This window comes from Leucopleurus acutus, assembly GCF_964270905.1.
Source record: "Leucopleurus acutus genome assembly, chromosome: 1".
Taxonomy (NCBI): Eukaryota; Metazoa; Chordata; class Mammalia; order Artiodactyla; family Delphinidae; genus Leucopleurus; species Leucopleurus acutus.
In genome coordinates, this window is record NC_139142.1 from 28811159 (window position 1) to 28831039 (window position 19881).

General features: G+C 38.3%; 1 protein-coding gene across 2 annotated transcripts in view; it reads right to left on the reverse strand.

Moving 5' to 3' along the window:
• PSEN1 (presenilin 1) overlaps positions 1-19881 on the reverse strand; it is a 77005-nt gene that overhangs the window by 13066 nt on the left and 44058 nt on the right. For both annotated transcript variants that reach the window (XM_082852206.1, XM_082852205.1), the window contains exons 7-10: positions 16673-16893; positions 12124-12222; positions 5059-5145; positions 1937-2110 (exon numbers count right to left, since the gene is read on the reverse strand). In XM_082852206.1, coding sequence (XP_082708332.1) covers positions 1937-2110; positions 5059-5145; positions 12124-12222; positions 16673-16893 — 581 coding nt within the window. The remainder of the gene's footprint in view (positions 1-1936; positions 2111-5058; positions 5146-12123; positions 12223-16672; positions 16894-19881) is intronic.

Below are 19881 nucleotides of genomic sequence, written 5' to 3' on the forward strand. Positions count from 1 at the left end.
GGAGTTCCTTTCGTATTAAAAGGGGCATTTGCAGGTCTACCAAACATAAGACATGGTAAAAATAATAAATGATGGTGAATATTTACTTTAATTGTAAGATTTCGCTATAGGACATCTAGCAGAATATATGCCTAGCTTAAATGTAACTATAACACAGTAAAATAATGAATATTTCCTACTATCTTTTTAATAAACAGAAACATATAAAAAACTTCCTGAAATTTATTATTTTGTGTTTTAACTACTAAAACCTCTTCCTCCACTTGAAGAAAATAACAAAATCCATCTCCCACTCTTCCCTTGAGGTTATAGAAAAAGAACCTCTATGAGTTAAATTTCTACTCCTGGAAACAACAGGTTAATTTCACTACTCTGATAAATTTTAAATCTATCAGTAATACACTGAGGCTTGCTATGGGCATGAAGTTTGGAAGAAGTGTAGTTTGAAATTCACTAGAAGACCAACTGCACATTGAATAAACATGTTTTACATTTCTAATTAAAATGTCTCAGTGTTCAGCTTTCTGATTAATTTTTGATTTTTAAAAGGTTGTTCTGGAAGACACATGTGCCTTTACATGTCAAATTCTATTGTAAACTGATACTTTTCTGTAACAACTCTGGTTTAACACACTAATGCAATCAGATATGGTTATGTGTGTTCTGGATGCTAAGATAAGGAAAGAATATCAATTATTAGTTTATATTGGTCCCAGATAAAGAAAATATTAATCTGAAGTTAGAAGGGGCAATACTTGGGTTTTTCTTAAAAAAAAAAAAAGTTAGAGATGAAGAGAAGGACATGAAGAGATGATCAGGAGAGAGAATCTTCAAGTAGGAAAGGCAGTCGTGAAAGAATCACACTGCAGCTATGCTTAACAGCTATATTTCTTTCTTTTGGCTGTATGCATCTTTGAGAAAAGAGGAAAGGAAGAGAAGAGGCAACTAATTACAGTGATAACTTTGAAGGCAGAGAAAACATCAGCAAATGCAAGCTCAAGGCTGGCCATAAAAGGAGGCAACTGTGTCTGGTTTCCCAGAGTGTGAAAGCTGCAGGCTGCAGATGGCTCTAAAATCTGGAAAACTCGCCCAGCACCAAAGTCATGGATCTGCCCAGGTTCTGACCCAGATAAAAGACTAATGGTGAGTTGTAAGAAGTGTTCTGATCAAGCTGAAGGATAAGGTCAAGGTCACAATTAATAGTGATTAGAGAAGCTAAGGAATCTAGTGTCTGTTTCTTTGAAACTACTTAATATTTTCGCTGTAATATTTTAATCAAGTGTTTCACTTTTGTGAAAACGAAAAAATTGAGGGTAACTTAGCTGGGAAATGTGCTAATCTCTTCTTATTCAGTAAATCACCTCTCTAACTAAGAATAAGTAAAGAGATGACTGAGCCCTAACCAGGGGGCTCTACTGGCTAATATCCTAAGAAGCCCCAAGTGCTGACCTGAATCCCAGTGACAGCACACCTTAGACACTGAACAAACTCTTACATTTCTGCAGAGAACCTAAATCCCTTTGATTTTCTTTAAAATTAATAAAATACAGTGCTTGCCGAAAAAGGGCAGTAACAATGTAAAAGGGTGAAGCATTTAAATCCATAGGTCTCTGTGCAGCAAGAGTGAAATATATTAATGAAAATTTTGTAGACATGAAGTCTTATCAGAATAATATTAAATTTTTTTTTTTTTTACCTTATAAAATCAATGCCAAAGATCAGGCTGTAAAGGGATAATTTCAAAAATCTGAGGTGCAGAATTTGGTCCATTAACAAATTTAACTATGAGAAAAGCACCAACTATTATTTCCTACTAAAAGCTGCACTGCTGTTTAGAATTAGACTGTAACACTTTGATTCATTTTATTTTGGCAGAGTTTGATACTGCAGCACCTAAAGGAATCCATGAATTTCCAATGTAGAGAAAGGCACATACTTTCCTCTGGGTCGTCACTGGCCACGATGCTGCTGGAAAGATCCTGTACAGCAGATCGCGACTCAGCCGTCGAGTGATGAGGCCCCAGGCGACTGTCCCTCTGGGCTTCCCACTCTTCGCTGAAGCCGCCATCATCACTCTCTGTCACAGGGTCTTGTGACTCACTTTCTGTGCCTTCAAGAAAAAGTGAACATCACAGTTGTAATATTTAGAAAAATCTCTTAATACCTTTAAGAAAATTACATGGAAACAGTAATTACCTGTCATCGTAACTAGGTGGGTTAGCTGGCTCTTAAACCACAAATCACGGGTTATTTCAATGCCTGTTGGTTGCTTCCCCAACAGCTATTTCTCCCCTTTTTTCCTGAGGGCAGAGTACTGATTTATTTGGGTTTCCACCTCCCACCCATGACTCCGGTGGTAAATCCAGTTCAGTCCAAGCTAAGTGTGGTCATCCTATAATTCCTCTTCCCAATGAAAGCTCTAAAGCTGTGGGGTTGGTACCAGCCAATGTGTAGTGAGACAAAGTCTGTTGGAAATTTGGGGAAAAGTTTTCTCACTCTTTGAGAGAGACGTAAGGAGACACAAACAGCCCCTTTCTTCCCCTGGATGTTGTGTTATCTGGATATGATGCCTGGCACTGCAGTCATCATCTTGTGACCATGAGGAGCAGAGGGCTGAGGACCAGGCTCATATCTAAGGGTAGCAGAGCAGGAAGACGGGAAAGAACCGGGGCCCCTGATAATTATCCAGTCATAAAATTAGCCAGCCGTGCAAATGCCTACACCTCAGGACTTCTGGTCAGGTGAGAGAACATTTCTTCTGATCTTTGCAGCTGGGGCTGCTGGCACTCACTGATCAATGGTACTCACCACTGGCTTTAGTGACTAAGTTATACAAGTAGACCACTATTGGGGGCTGGGAGGATGGGAAAGGAGGGAGTGAATTTTTTTATGGGCTAGTTAGTCATTTTGTTATAATGACTCGGTCTGACTGAAAATTGTGAGTATAACATGATTGTCTCAAGAACCTTCCATACGTCAAAAATAATTAAAATACATAAGTGAAGTTGATAATACTTTTTTCTCATTTATTTTTTATAAAATTAATACATGTTCATATTTATTCATCTATTATGAATAAATGAAGCTTGCATACTTCAGGCCTCTCGCTTGCATGGACATTGTTCTGAAAGGGGCTCTAGCAATTTTGTATTTTTAATCTGCATTGTTTTCTTAACCAGGTCTCCACAAAACCTGAATCTTCCCTGAGCTAGTTTATAAAATCATAAAAGTATACGATTTAGAAATAAAAACATCAGTGCCTGCTCTGCCCTATCCCTCCTCACTCCCGACCCTCACCCTACCTTCAACCCTTTCAGCTGTTTATTTTGGTATTTACCTCCATAATTAATTATAAATAGCACGCTCATAATGCTGTATCTTGATGTTTTTATCTCAGGTGCACTCGGGCAACCTCTGAGTTCTATTACTTTTTTCCTTTACAGACATCCCTCTTGGAATCCTACACCCCCTTGCTCCAAACTAACTTCTAGTTCCTATAACACAGAGGTTTTCAACTGGGGGTAGCACCTCCCTTCCATGGGATGTTTGGAAAAAACTAGGAGGGGGAGTTTTTGGTTATTGCAAACCTCGAAGCTACCCTTGGCATTTAGTGGGTGAGGGGCCAGGAATGCTAAACAATGTGAGGGGAGTCAGCACAATGAAGAACGCCCACCCGAAACACCAACCACACTCCCACTGAGGAACTCTGCAGCTCACCCAGCTCCTCCTCACTTCAAGGTCCTTGCCCATGGTGCTTCCTCTTCTAGAAAGCTCTTCTTCCTCTCTTTGGCTGGCCATCTCCTGTTATCACTTCCCCAGGGAAGTCCTCCTAACTTTCCAGAACAAATGAAATTCTTCCACTATAAACTTTCATAGCAACTTACACTTCTCCTTTGTAGTGCTTATCACAACCTGAATGAATTATTTGTTCAACATGCGTGTCTCCCCAGATAGGCTATAAACTCCACAGGAATGGAACCTCTCGTTCAGAGCTATATCCCCAGTGCCTAACAAATACTGGGCACACAGTCAGGTGCTCAATCAACATTTGTCAAAAGAACAAAATCTTGATGTACCCAAAAGACACTCATACTCACATATATATACATGTATACTCATAGACAACGAATCTTTCAATTTTCTTTAGCTTAACAAGGTTAACACAACAACCAGACCTGGAGCAACTGTTTCCTCTATTTCCCACTTCTCTACTAGGTCTACTGCTGGTCTAATGCCACCCTGTTTTGCTGCCTTGCTCACTGCAGAATGGGCCTAATATCTTTTGGTCCCAAATACGCAAATTCTAAGTTGAAAGCGTCCTCCTTGCAGTTACCCAAATGCTAGAACAGCAGTTTTCTTGGCTCTAGAAAACCTAAACTCTCCCTTTCCTGACAAACAGCAACTCAGTTAAGGCCCTTTTTCTTCTCTGACCAACCTTTATTCCGCCTCTGTTTGTCAGCTTCCTCATAAGGTTAGTCCTTGTTTTTCTTAAAAAAAAAGGTTTCCTTTCTTTTTGACTATTGATATTGTGCTGTTATTCCTCAACTTTTCTAATTATAACTCCTCCTAACTTGTGTTTGCCTTAACATCTTCTGTAGTATCCACAAGTGGGCCTTTCAATCTCCCATCCTAGGTCATCATTCTTACCCTCCTCCAGAAAGTCATGTCCACCTGGAATATTTTATCTTCTCAACATAAACATTATCACAACTCAAATCAAATTACATTTCAGTTACTCTGGACTTGTCAGACAAGAGGTTCTCATTTTTACATGTTTGAAGAGAGTGTTTATTCTACCTTTTTAAAACCATAGCCTCAACTTGAACCTTTCCACACTGGAATTAATGGTGTTTAATGGTAGAAATTCTTAACCTAGGGTGCCCTGGCTGACTGTTGGGCTTGGAGCATGTGAACTCAAATATTTACCTGTGTTTGCTAGGTATTACCACAGCTTCCAGGAGGTTCTCAAAAGAAAGTGGTTAAAAAATCATTGCTTCATAACTCATAAGATGACAATGACCGTGAAAACCAGGAAATTATCAAATAAAAGCCACCTACTTTGTGCATTATAATTGGAGTTTTTGGATACCTTCCTTTGGGCTTCTGGGTCTCCTTCTGCCATATTCACCAACCATACCATTGTTGCTGTTGAGAAAGACAAAAGTCCAGGTAAGGACTGGAAACACAAAAGGAAAGCTCACGAATAGAGAGCAGGCTGTTATTTCTCCACACAAATCACCAATCTTCTTAATGTCAACATAAGAATCCCTAACAATCAGAAGCAAATGCATATTAAAAACTACTGGGACGGGGCTTCCCTAGTGGTGCAGTGCTTAAGAATCCGCCTGCCAATGCAGGAGACACGCGTTCGAGCCCTGGTCCAGGAAGATCCCACATGCTGTGGAGCAACTAAGCCCGCGCGCCACAACTGCTGAAGCCTGTGCGCCTAGAGCCCGTGCTCTGCAACAAGAGAAGCCACCACAGTGAGAAGCCTGCGCACCGCAATGAAGAGCAGCCCCCGCTCGCCGCAACTAGAGAAAGCTCTCACACAGCAACAAAGACCCAATGCAGCCAAAAATAAATAAATAAATTTATTAAAAAAATAAAAACCACAAAAGGTTCTCTTTGATTTTGGCAGATAAAAAAAAATTCTGAAACTGGACATTTACTGTAGCTTTCAAACTGTAGCTGCTATAATACAACTGCTCATTGTTATTTATAATCCCTGAAAAGTAACCAGAAGGAAAATTGTTCAGGCCAGCAAGACTCCACCGAAACAACAGCTCGACTAGTTGAATATCCTAAAACAGTGTGAATTCACTGGTGAAAATTACTTATTGGAACTAAATTAGAGGACAAACTGGGGCTCACAAAGCATCGGATGAATTACTGTAATTCGAAAGATGCAACGAATATGTTCCCTTCATGTTATGTCTTACTTCTGGGATTTTCAATAATGCTAAACTGTGTTATATACAGGGAATAAGAAAAAAAAAAAAGTTAAAAGCAATAAACATGAACGGATGGTCAACTGCCTTTTCTATGTCCTCTCCACAAAAATACATATATATCAATATATCTATATAGCTCTAGATATACACACACATCCTGTCGCATTTTAATTAAGAGGCAATGTGAATACTTTAAAATGGTGCTTCTCTTACATACTGCAGGTAGGATGAAACATGGCGGGGAATTTGGTAACATCTAACAAAACTACATGTACATTTACCCCCGACCCAGCAATAACACTTCTGGAATTTATCCTGAAGATACACCAACAGTAAGACAAAAATACATACAAACACGTGCCATACAGGGTGACAGCAGAAACCAAGCCAGCAGCAACCTGAGTCCAATCCAGTAATGGTAAGCAATTTTAAACAAGATACTTGGCATTTTCTGTTTCTCTGGCATCACTGATTTTACAATTATATCCATTTTCCTAATACTCTAAGGCTTCTTGACTAGCTTATGAAAGAAATACATAACCAAAGAGGATAAAAATCCTGTAATAGCTGCACTTACTCATTCACCATAGCTTTGTAATTCAGAGGTCAGACAAGTTCCATTATATGATAACCTGACTAACTAATCAAAGTGAATATTAGCCAGGTTGGGGATTCACTGTAACTAAATCCAAACCCAATGAAGAGGAAATAGGGCAACCACCGGGTTTACGAATTTCTGTAGTCTTCTTGGCAATGAAGGCAGCAGGTATTTATTTGATTTTCTTTCTTTATGCAAGTATAGAAAGATAAAGCTACAAACTCTTTTAACACTTAATATTAACCATGGAAATCAAGGGTCAGCAAACTTTTTCTGTAAAGGGCCGGATAGTAAATATTGGGGCTTGTGGGTCAACATCTGGCCTCTGTCACATATTCTTCTTTGTTCTTTTCTTTTTCATTAACTCTTTAAAGATGTAAAAACCATTCTTAGCTTTCAGGCCTATACAAAAACAGGCCACGGGCCAGATTTGGCTATGGGCAGTAGTTTGCTAACCCCTGATGTAAATTATCATGAGCAGAATATATATTTGCTGAATGAATTAACATTACTAAAATAATATCTAAAAAACCCGCTTTCCAATCTTTCAACTTAACACCAAACATCTTAGATTAATAGAAAAATATGCGAATTAAAAATTAACAATCTAAAAACTTCCCAAACTGATATGAAATCAGAGAAAAACTTTACATAATGGTCAACCTCAAGGAACTGTTATCTTTGTTTTCTGAAAAGCTACCAAAGAGTAGGTGTACATTCTTCCTGTCCAAACAAGGGAGAAAACAAACAAAAATGCTCACATGTTTCCTGAGGGTAAGACCCTTTTGCAAACTGAATACTCTTAACTGGGGAGTATACAAATGCATCAAAGGATTGTATTTTTAAAGAACAAATAACTGAGAGGACTGACTTAAAAACTTTTCATATTAATGTTTATATCCATTTCAGGGGGAAAGAACTGATTAATATTGCTGTTTTTTGTATATTCTACTTGAAAAAAAACCTGTCAAACTCAATGATTTATGAAATGCTCACTAAAGATTCAGTATTTCATGAGAACAGATACTTTCTTGAACCTATTTCATCTACACAGGAGGTAAAGTTTTATGCTTGTATTTTCCCATATGTGTGGAATTACTGCAAAAAAATCTCAATATTGATTGTTATACAGACTTGAGTTTTTAAAAATTCATATTATATACAAATGATTTTTTTAAAAACAGTAAATCCTTTTTCTGAGTATAAAATTAACATACATGCTTAACGTTGTGGCAGACTGAAAGATCCTTTCTTCACCCCTCCTGCACCCACACTCTTGCCATGGTCTCGCTGAGATTGGAATGCAGTTTTCCTCTTCCTGACCAGGGACTCAGCTATGTGACTTGCTTCAACCAATGGCACATGGACAGAGATGACAGTGTGCTAATACTTAACAGGACTGCTGCCCTCTTGTTTCTCCAGATACAAGAACATCTTCAGTTAACCCACTGGCCCAAGGAGGACAGGGAACATGTGGAGCAGAGGTACCACAGCCAAGTCTGATCAGCTGAGTCAACTGACCCGCAGGTGCAGGAGTGATGGTGACTGATAATTATTTTTAAGGCATTAAGTTTTTTTTTTTTTTTTTAATAAATTTATTTATTTATTTTTGGCTGCGTTGGGTCTTCTTTGCTGCATGCAGGCTTTCACTAGTTGTGGCGAGTGGGGGCTACTCTTCGTTGCGGTGCTTGAGCTTCTCACTGCGGTGGCTTCTCTTGTTGCGGAGCACGGGCTCTAGGCACACGGGCTACAGTAGTTGTGGCGCACGGGCTTAGCTGTTCCACGGCATGTGGGATCTTCCTGGATCAGGGCTCGAACCCGTGTCCCCTGCAGTAGCAGGCGGATTCTTAACCACTGCACCACCAGGGAAGTCCCCTAAGGCATTAAGTTGTGAGGTGGTTTGTTACACAGCATTATCGTGGTACTAACAATAGATACAATGGTAGAAAAATGTAAAATCCTAAAACTAAGAAAAAATTTAAAACTCACAATCCCTTCACTTTGACATCCACAATTAAAAAATATAGAGTACAACAGGGACTTCAAGCAAGTTCACAAGAAAGACTGAGGTGAACTAACATGTGCTCCCAACTTGACCTCTCTCTACGTTCCACTATCTTCTGCTTTTCTGTCTTTTCCTTCCTTCCGGGTCTTTCACTATTCTCATCTAATTCCTCTTACTGAACTCTTAGAGCTATTTCTACCTGCTTTGTTTATTACTTTACTCCAGTAATTACTTCTTTTTGCTGGTCTCTTCAAAGCCTTTCTCCACTGGCTCCTTTCCCTCAACCTTCTCTCTCCTGGAACCATCTTTCCTCATACCTGTTCTTTTCTCAAGTCACCACTGCTCTGCCTGTGAACTAGTAGGTGATACTTACCTCTCCTTCTTCATCACCCAGTCTCTGTCCACTGTATCACTTCCACTGCCAGTGCCAGCAAAACCCAGACAGACACACACAGACGCACACTTTCCGTCCTTTGGAATACTGCTTCTGGTCCTATCATTCTACTGAAATTGCTCTCTTAAATGTCACTAAAGATGTCTAAAGCACCAAATTCTATATGGTTTACTTAGTCCTCATCATCCTTCACTTCTTTATAGCATCTGACATTCTCTCCTTCTTGAAACTCTGCTTTTTCAATAACTCAACAGATAAATAGGCCAAAAGTCCACAAGGATATATATCACACTGATAATACTGGTAAGTAACTGCTTGGTAAAGTATTAAGATTGGGGATGACAGTTACAATGAAATTTAACTTTATCTGTAATTCAAAAAGTTTTTCAATGATAAAGTATTAATGTATTACTTGTATAATTAAAAATTAATTCTAAAAATATGGAAAAATACAATACCAAGCCAGTCATAAAACAAGAAATTTAAACATGCAGCTAAAAAAATATATTAAAAAGTCCAAATAATTATTAATAGTTATTACTTACTATTAACTAATAGTTATTAGTCAATAAGCCAAGATGAAAACTAAAACAAGATGTTGTCTATTAGTTTCCCATACACATATACAAACAAGTGATAATGAAGGTGTTAGTTAATTAGGACCTTCACACTACTGAAGGGAATATAAATTGGTATAGCCTTTTTTTTTTTTTGTGGTATGCGGGCCTCTCACTGCTGTGGCCTCTCCCATTGCAGAGCACAGGCTCCAGACGCGCAGGTCCAGCAGCCACGGCCCATGGGCCCAGCCGTTCCGCAGCACGTGGGATCCTCCCGGACCGGGGCACAAACCCGTGTCCCCTGCATCGGCAGGCGGCCTCCCAACCACTGCGCCACCAGGGAAGCCCTGGTATAGCCTTTTGAGGAGGCAATCTGGCACTATCTATCAAAATTTAAAGGCACACATCCTTTGACTTAGCAATTCCATTTCTATGAATGTATCTGTACAACAATATTCACAAATTCATAAATGTTCTCTGCAAGCATTGTTTGTAATGGGAAATGATCAATAAAGATACCCTTTATTTAATATCTATATAAGACAAAACTATGCAGACATTTCATGTACTGATATGAAAAAACAGTCATGCTACTGCTAAGTGAAAAATGCTGGTTTTCCCAATTTTCTGATATTTTCTTATGTTCCATTTACTATTTTCTCTTCATTTCTCACTCTCTAAACATAGTAGTTGACAAAGATCTACTCCTGGTGTCCTCTTCTCTCCTCCTTTGATTTGAATCACTCATCCACTCCCACAGCTGCAACTGTCACCTCCATGCTGATGTTCTTCAATTCTGCATCTCTATTATCAACCTTTTCCTTTGCACTGGTACTTCATTTCTAAACTCCTGCCGGAAATTTCTACCTGGATGGCTCACAGGTCCTGCCAAGAAAATTAGATATGGGCTACAGGCAACACTACACAGGATTTCTCAAATAAGAAAAACCTCTCTTCTTTATCATCCTCCCTTTAAGCTTTAAACTTCTCTCACTCGTCACTAAAAATGACTGAAACTACCTCCAAAAGCTCTCATCAAGGCCTTTCCCTTGACTGCCATTACCTATCCCATAATTCAGACTCTCATTACTTTCCACCTAGATCATGGCAATATCTGTTTAGTTATGCTTCCCGTTCTCTCTCCCTCCCGTTCACCTTGCACAATGCTGCAAGCTTACAAAGGCACAGCTCTGATCACATTAGACTTCTGTTAAGTACCTTCTGTGATTCCCAAGTGATCATGAATAGAATACAGAGATCTAAACCAGTCCCTCAAAGCTATCCGTGATCTTGCCCTGAGTGCCTTTCCAAACCCATCTCCTAGTACTCTCCCTATTTTGTACTCCATGTTCTAGTCAACTGGAACACTTGAAATTTGAAGAAGATGCCCCACACTTATGCCTCCAAGCCATTCTTTGTGACAAGCCCACTTTTTAAAAAAAAAATTTATTTGGCTGCATTGGGTCTTTGTTGCTGCGCGGGCTTCACTAGTTGTGGCGCACAGGCTCAGTAGTTGTGGCACAGGGGCTTAGTTGCTCCGTGGCATGTGGGATCTTCCCGGATCAGGGATCGAACCCGTGTCCCCTGCACTGGCAGGCGGATTCTTAACCACTGCGCCATCAGGGAAGTCCCCAAGCCCACTTTTGGAAATGACTCTTCCATCTGCGCTTGCTGAAATCCTACCCACCCTTTGAAGGTTCAATCCAAATGCTGTCTCTTCCATGAAGCCTTTCTCTGATTCCCTATTTAGATTTTCCCTGTTTTGAGCTCTTTCTGCATTTTGCATTCCTTCTGAATAATCGGATAACAGCCTGCCTCAAATGTTGTTTATATACTTGTCTTATCTCACTTCTAAATTGTAAGCAAGGGAATTCCCTGGCGGTCCAGTGGTTACGACTCTTGAGTTTTCACTGCTGAGGGCTTGGGTTCGATTCCTGGTCGGGGAACTAAGATCTCACATGCCGTGCAGCACAGCCAAAAAAAAAAAATGTAAGCAAATGCACTCTGAGGGAAAGCAAAGTATCTTAATCATCTTTCTTTTTTTTTAATTTAGTTTTTGGCCATGCCATGGCAGGTGGGATCTTAGTTCCCCAACCAGGCCCCCTGCATTGGAAGCATGGAGTCTTAACCACTGGACAGCCAGGGAAGTCCCTCTTAATCATCTTCATATCCTCCACAGTACTCTGTGGGAGCAGATCAGGTCAATGATGAATAAATAGTTACTGAATGATTAGGAAGTGTATGACTCTAAAACCAAAAAAAGGGCAAACACATTCTGAAGGAAAAGTACAATTCTTTCAACATGCTAGTGCAAGATCCACCTACAATATATGTGTATAACAAGTACTCAATAGTTCTTGATTAATAAGATTTTAAATGAGAATACTGGCTCCTCAATCTCTAAATATTTCTTCTATCTCCACACATACTGAAAACTCTCTGGAACCAATGTCAGGAAGAAGATAATAATTTGCAAGGAAACAGATCTGCAGCATTTCCATCAATGCTATGCATTTAAGGTGAGAAAAAGTACCACGATAATGATCATAATTACATGTGTTTGAATCTCTGTAAATTCTAAGCTGTTCACTAACTTAACATCATTCTGAAATACTTACAAGAGTAAATAAGAGCCGGAAAGAGAGTTTCATTCCTCTCCTGAGCTGTTTCAACCAGCATACGAAGTGGGCCTTTTGGACACAAAACAGCCACTAAATCTAGAAAAAGGAAAATAGAAAAGACATCTGAAAAATGTATTGGCTAAACTTGTAAATGGGTGTGTGAGGGAGGAATTAACCAATTAAAAAGGTTTAATTTTTTTTTACACAGAAAGATGTTGAATTAATATGAAATTAACAGCAGGTAAGCTGATGGGGGAGGCGGATGGAGACAATCTAAACAAAATACACAAAACTACACAGAGACCTGTGCAAACTTCATTTTGGTTTGACTGCTATTTGGTTAGTTTACAGTGTATCATCGTTGGGTTCTTGGAATAAGTCTTCTCAGTTTGAAGAGAAGAGGCAGAAATAATGACAAGACAGAATTATTCTAGAGCAGTTGTCAATTTCCAAAGCAGAAACAAGGACAAGCCATTTCCAAACAAAACATACCTATGAGCCACAAACTGAAGGTTTACTTTAGGAGGGGATTTAATAGAGGGGATTTGACTTAACTTTTCAAAATATGAAGAACAGAGTAGAAGAGATTCATCTTCTCCCCTTTTTGAAAACAGTATATGTACTATTTAGGGATACTTGAAATAAGAGGGCAGTAAATTCAAACAAAATAACTAATAAACCTTTGCATGAGTTTAGCATTTCTTTAGCTCTCCTGTCAAAAGCACTTCACAAATATTTAGGTCTCAGAATACATGTGGTGCTGAAAAGTGTCTTATTTTACGAAAACAGCAACTCGGAGGAGGAAGCAATATGCATAAATTATTCTTGATTCTACCACCATCTGTCTCCAATAACTGCAGTTTTTCTTACATTTGCTATGTCGTGAAAATTCAGAGTATAGAAATACAGAAAATAATTTCAAACATTTAATAATGGGAAACAGATATAGGTAAATTTGTAAAGGAAGATTCGATAGCTTGTGTTGACATTACTATCATTCAGATGCATTTAAGTAAAAAACCTCACACCTGCAAGTGGTCATGTCTTCTTGTACACTACTACTACTACTACTACTACTACTACTACTACTACTACAACAACACACACACACACACACACACACACACACACACACACACAAGAAATCTCTACTCTCACTGCTTCCATTTTGATTTGTTTGGGATGAGAAAAGGGAAATTTGCCGTGCTCTGAAATAATGAGATTTCTAACCTGTTTCAACCTGCGATGTCCTGTAACTATCTTGGTTTTATGACACACTACTCCTTATAGAATTGCTAAATGATAAACCCTTATTTTTTAGAGCAATTAAAGTGAATTAAAATTAATTTTGTTTTGAAATTCTTAGAACAATCTTTGTGACATCTTCAGATCTTATGGAAATGGAGTTAAGAATCATTACTCTAAATATTGGGCACAAAAGTCTTTTATTTTAAAGGAACTCAAAGGTCTGTGGAGATAATTTGCATATGTATGGAAGAAACAGAGGGTTGATGGGAGAAACAGTGTAATGTAGTAGAAAGAATATGGGACTTAGGACTCATATGCTAGATCAAATGGTGTTAAGCTTGGGCAAATACTTTACCTCTACAAACTTCAGGTTCTTAGCAGTAAAACAAGAATAACTGCCTTGCTTACTTCACAGGATTATACATTTTAAAGAAACAGCTAATATTTACTGATAGATACCGTTATACGTGGGTACTGTACATATTGTTTAATTTAATCTTCATAATAACTAAGACTCGGGGGTTGAGCAATGTGTCTGTGGCCACATACCCAATAAATGATAGGAGTAGAAGAGTCTGGATTTGAATCCAGGCAGTCTGTCTCCAGAACTGGCTTTTTTTTTTAATATCAAAAATGGAATCAGACTCTTTATTATGATTCAACCCTGATGTTTTCAAGTTTTAACTTGCTCTAGTATGTCATAATGGTGCCTTGTGAGGCCTGTAGTGTGAGACTGTATGGTGGTGAAAGTTCCACTGCACACCTTGTTCAAGAGCCCAGCATTGTATATTTAGAAGTGAAATAGTCACTGTAACAATATCTGGAACTCCAAAGTGGATAAAGTGAGGAGGCCTGTATTGTGGGTTTAATACGTACTGAGACGTGTATAACTTTGATTTCTATTTTTGGTATCTGTGAGGCAAGAGATTCTCAGTTATTTTCCCTAAAGAGGGAAAACTTGGATAAGTAATTGCTGTTGCTACCACTGGCAAAATCAGGTGGCTAGACCACTTGCAATGTCCCAAGGGTCTGTAAAAATGCACAGATGGAGCCAACTGTTGGCCAGATTAAGACGACTGCCTGAAGTTCAGCTAATTTTGCTGACCCTTGGATCCCATTCTTTGATCAAGGATGCTTGGATTAAGCAATGAAAAGCAGAGCTCTCCAAGTGAGCTCCTTCACATGTAGTTTTGATACTGTCCATAAAGTGTACAAACTCCCACTGCTGTTTGTTCACTCATTTGATCCCAAAGGGCTCCCGTGGTAGCCAGGGGTCCAAGAGAGGGGTGACCTCCTCTAGCACCTTGTCAACTGGCAAGGGACTGAGGAAAGAAGAGTCCACCCTCTCCTATGGGTGAGATACTCCAGGGGGCCCAGACTCAGCTCTATCATATGGCTAACATTTCTGTCTTAGCAAGGAGGCCCTGGTGGCTGTGCTGAGCTTGTAGAATGCTGCCTCCATGATATGGAGATAAGGAGCAGATGGATTTGGAGCTTCACAGGTTCAGGGCCTGTGAAAACCTGTTTCCAGGAGAGCTCGGTATGTAGTCAGAAATGGTCATTCTAAACGTGTACAGCATGGGACTGAAAAGTGTAGTTCCTCACACCAGAGATCCGTGGGCAACTTATGATCATAGTGAGTGATCCAGATATTTCAGGAGGTATGAGAAGACGTTGCTAAAGCCTCTAAAGTGGGAGAAGGGACACTAACGGAAGTAACTACTGTATTATAATTTGGACAGATTCTAGAACCTTATGCTGTAGGAGGTCCCCATTCAAGGTGGGCCAATTTGTAACAGTATAAATAGGCTTAAGTAAAATTTGTAAATGAAGAGTATATTGCCTCCAGATCCCCAAAGGGCCTAAAACATAGTGGGCTTGTTTTAACATCATGGGCACAGAGAGGGTCAGCTGCTATTTCTTGACAGTGCCAGAGATGCAGAAGCCCTCAGCTTACCAAGTAACTTTCAGGAATTTAACTGGGGTGGCAGAGCCTTGTACTATGTACAGGGAAATGCCACCTCCCTTTTGAGCTCTATTGTGAATATCTGTATGTCCTCACCAAGTAGGTCCAGTGAATTTATTCAGAGGATGATATCATCAGTGTAATGTTGTATCTGTGCTCCTGGACAAAGGTGGATGTGGTTAAGATCCAGCCTGCAAAGATTTTGTGCAACAGTAGTAGGGCTGCTAAAGTACCTGAGTCACTAGGTAAAGATATAATGTGTCCCTTTGAAGGAGAAAGCAAACTGTGGCTGTCGAAAAAGGCATGGAACAGAAGAACATATTGATAAAATCTCTGACTGCAAAGTATTAACCAGCTGCTGACTGGATGGAGCGCAGAACTGGCATTCTTGATCGCAGCTGTGCAATGAAAAGATGAGTACTTTGCAAACCATCAAATACTATACAACCTAAGGTCACTATGAAAAGTTCGTCACAAAGAGTATATGACTTTTACAGTTCTGTGACTGACTGCTCAAATATGAGAACAGAGCCAATCGAATTCTATTTCCACTGATGTTTTATTCATCAATCAAGGGGGAATGATGAGGTTTTCTACTACAGGTCACCTGACATTTTAGTAAGCATTTGAATAGGGATGAAAGAACACTGCAGTTATCATACAGAGACCACAAATTGACCTCTGCAAGCAGATCTCTTTTTGGCTTTTATGCAAAGTGAGAGTTGCAGAGTTCACATCTTGGTTATTCATGGCTAAGGTATATTCTGACTTTTCAGGACCCATGTCACATGGGTTGCTAATAAATATGAAGCTCACACTGCCCAAATAAGTTTTACCTTTAAAGAGTAATTCTACCCAAGTTGCCTTATAAAAAGTAGTTAACTTAATTTTTGTATTAAAAATTAGTTGAGCATTTTGTGTCAAGCACTCTGCTAGTGCTTTCCAACAAATATTCTGAGAAGCATTATTCCCATTTTCCAAATGAGGAAACTGAAGCTCGAAGGGCCCGAATCACCTTCATAAAGTCATGAAGGCTATCAGTGGTAGCGATGGGATTTGAATCTAAGTCTTAGGACCAGCAGTCTATGGATCCTTCCACTAACTCATCACTGAGTTAAACTGGGGGAGATTAATAAAACATTTTTAAAGAACTTAACCTCAAAAAATTTGAAATCTTTATATGAAAAAGATAGTAGAGTTAACTGATTATTTACTGAAAAGCTATGGGACATTACTGTTGTCATTTTCCCTAAGTCAAGATAACTAGAAGAGGAAGGAAAACACACCAGGAGGTATTTCTGTGATGAACAAAATGTCAGTCTTGGGTTTTACCATATACTGAAATCACAGCCAAGATGAGCCACGCGGTCCATTCTGGGAGGTACTTGATAAATACCAGGGCCATGAGGGCACTGATCATAATGAGATATGCCTGCTGGAGTCTCAGTGGACCTTTCCAGTGAATGGCAATCATTCCCACCACACCAAAATTCCAGATCAGGAGTGCAACTGTAATGTAGTCCATGGCGACATTATAGGTTTTAAACACTTCCCTGAAAAAAATTAAACAGATATCTAAAAAGATTTGCATACAATAAGTTTCATCAAAACATTTTTTAGAACTATGGTTTTAACATAGATATTCATTAGATATTCACATCCCAGCTTCACACTTTTACCATATCTTTCTTTAAAAATGCACTTTTTTCCTCAAGTTGAGCTTATTTTAACAGAAAACTCTGTATCAGTCATATAAATGGGAAACCAGTATCACAGGCCACAGCTGTAAAAATAAGTACAAAAACTAAAAAAAAAGGCCATATAACACCTAAAATGCTATTCTATACTTTGGGAAATGCTTGTTTGAAGTATCTGAAATTGGAAAAAATTAAACATACAAAATAAATTTTAGAGCTTAGGACATAAGGTGTTATTTTCATAAAATTTAGTGCAGCCATTAAATATATATGTTTTATACACATGCACACAAACATGGGATATAGGCATGATATATTGTTGCCTGAAAAAAAAATATGATCTCATTTACATGAAATAGTGTGTGAGATGAGAAGAGAGAGCAAGAGATCGATGTAGTAGTTCCTGAAAAGATGCAGGACTTATCTTTAGATGATGGGAGTTTGGAATTTTTAAAACTTTTCTTCTTTTCTTTCTTTCTTTTTTTTTTCACAATGAATGAATGAATGAATGAATGACTTTTTATAATGAAGAAAATAGTATTTTAATTTTGGGAGGGGGAATTCCATCTTAAAATAAAGAGATACAAATATAGAAGATGGGTAACTGAGGAGAAAGAAAGCACTCGTTTATTTAAGCACAAACTTTGGTTTCTGGAGACTATCCAGAAAGGTGATCTTTCCATTTTGAAATTTCAAAATAAATGTTGAAATTTCTGGATGATGTAGCTATTTGTATTAAGCATTTCAGATAGCCCAGCACTCAAAACAAAAAACCCCCAAAACTCCAAACGATTGTTATCTTTAGCTAGGTAATACATGCCTAAAATGTAAAATTCCCAACATATACTGTGAAAAGTTTCCCCCCAAACCTTGTCTCTCTCTCCAAAGGAAAGCACTATTATTAACTTCATATGCATCCTTCCAGAGAGTGTCCATACATATCATAAATATACTTCTTTACCGCATACAAATGATAGCATACACATTGTTCTAAACCAGGGTTTTTTCTCTTAATGATATTCCTGGAGAACTTTCCACATTAGTATACTAGAGTACCTCATTCTTTTCAATGGCTTTATTGTATGGATGTACCATAATTTATTTAACCAGTTTTCTACTGATGGATACTTAGACTGATTCCATTCTTTTGCTATCAGAAACAATGCTGCAATGATTATCCCTACAGATTACTAGGTTCAGGACATATTCATATAAAACTTTAATGGATATGCCGAACTGCTCTTAATCAAAGTTTTACACCAATGTGTGCATGTTTATTTTCCTGCAACCTTGCCAAATTAGAACATTTATTAAACTATTTAATCCTTGTTAACCTAATGTACAGCTTTAATTAGCATTAATTTTATAAGGAGGGTGTGCATATTTTCATATATTTAAAAGTAACTTGTCTTTCTCTTTCTGTTGACTATTTTTTCATATCCTTCGCCCATTTTTTTTCTGTTAGGTTGTTGTTGATCTTATTGCCATGTAGAGGTTTATATATAAAGTAAATTAGCCTTTGTCTATAAAATGAGTTGAAAACACACTTAGCAGTTGGTCATTCATCTTCTGATTTTTTTCATGGTGTGGCTGGTTGGCTTGATTTTTGGGTTTTGTGTGAATGTGTGTGTGTGTGTATATATATATGTGTATATATTTATATATAAAACATTAGATTTAAGGAAGGACCTTTTAAGTTACATAATTAAATATACTTAAATTCCCCATCCCCCATGGTTTTCTCTAGTCCTTTTACGGTTTTACTTTCAGATTTAAATTTTTAATCCATTGGAATTTATCCTGGTATAGATATAAAGAAGAAATTCAAAATTTTCCTCTGGATGACTACCCAATTATCTCAACACCAATTACTAAATAATCCATTTACAGCCTACTGTTTCTATACTACCTTTATCATAAATTAAATTCCTTTATATATTTGAGCATTTTTTTAAGTCCTTCTAATCTTTTCTACTGATTATCTGTTTATAGTGCAGGTGTCACTATTTTAATTATTATAGTTTTATAATTTTTTTTGTTTTGTTTTTTGTTTTAAGTTATTTATTTATTTATTTATTTATGGTTGTGTTGGCTCTTCGTTGCTGCGCATGGGCTTTCTCTAGTTGTGGCGAGCGGGGGCTACTCTTCGTTGCAGTGCACGGGCATTGCGGTGGCTTCTCTTGTTGCAGAGCACGGGCTCTAGGCGCATGGGCTTGGTTGCTCCACGGCATGTGGGATCTTCCCGGACCAGGGCTCGAACCCATGTCCCCTGCATTGGCAGGCAGATTCTTAACCACTGTGCCACCAGGGAAGTCTCTAGTTTTATAATTTTGTATCAGGTAGGAGTAGTATCCCTCAGTTTTCTTCTTTTTTACGATTCTTGGAGCTTAGGACATAAGGTGTTATTTTCATATATTTAAAAGTAAAATTAATTTTGTTTTGAAATTCTTAGAACAATCTTTGTGACATCTTCAGATCTTATGGAAATGGAGTTAAGAATCATTACTCTAAATACTGGGCACAAAAGTCTTTTATTTTAAAGGAACTCAAAGGTCTGTGGAGATAATTTGCATATGTATGGAAGAAACAGAGGGTTGATGGGAGAAACAGTGTAATGTAGTAGAAAGAATATGGGACTTAGGACTCATATTCTAGATCAAATGGTGTTAAGCTTGGGCAAATACTTTACCTCTACAAACTTCAGATTCTTAGCAGTAAAACAAGAATAACTGCCTTGCTTACTTCACAGGATTATACATTTTAAAGAAACAGCTAATATTTACTGATAGATACCGTTATACAGTGGTTTACGACCTGTATTCTGCCACTGGGGCTGACAGAAAG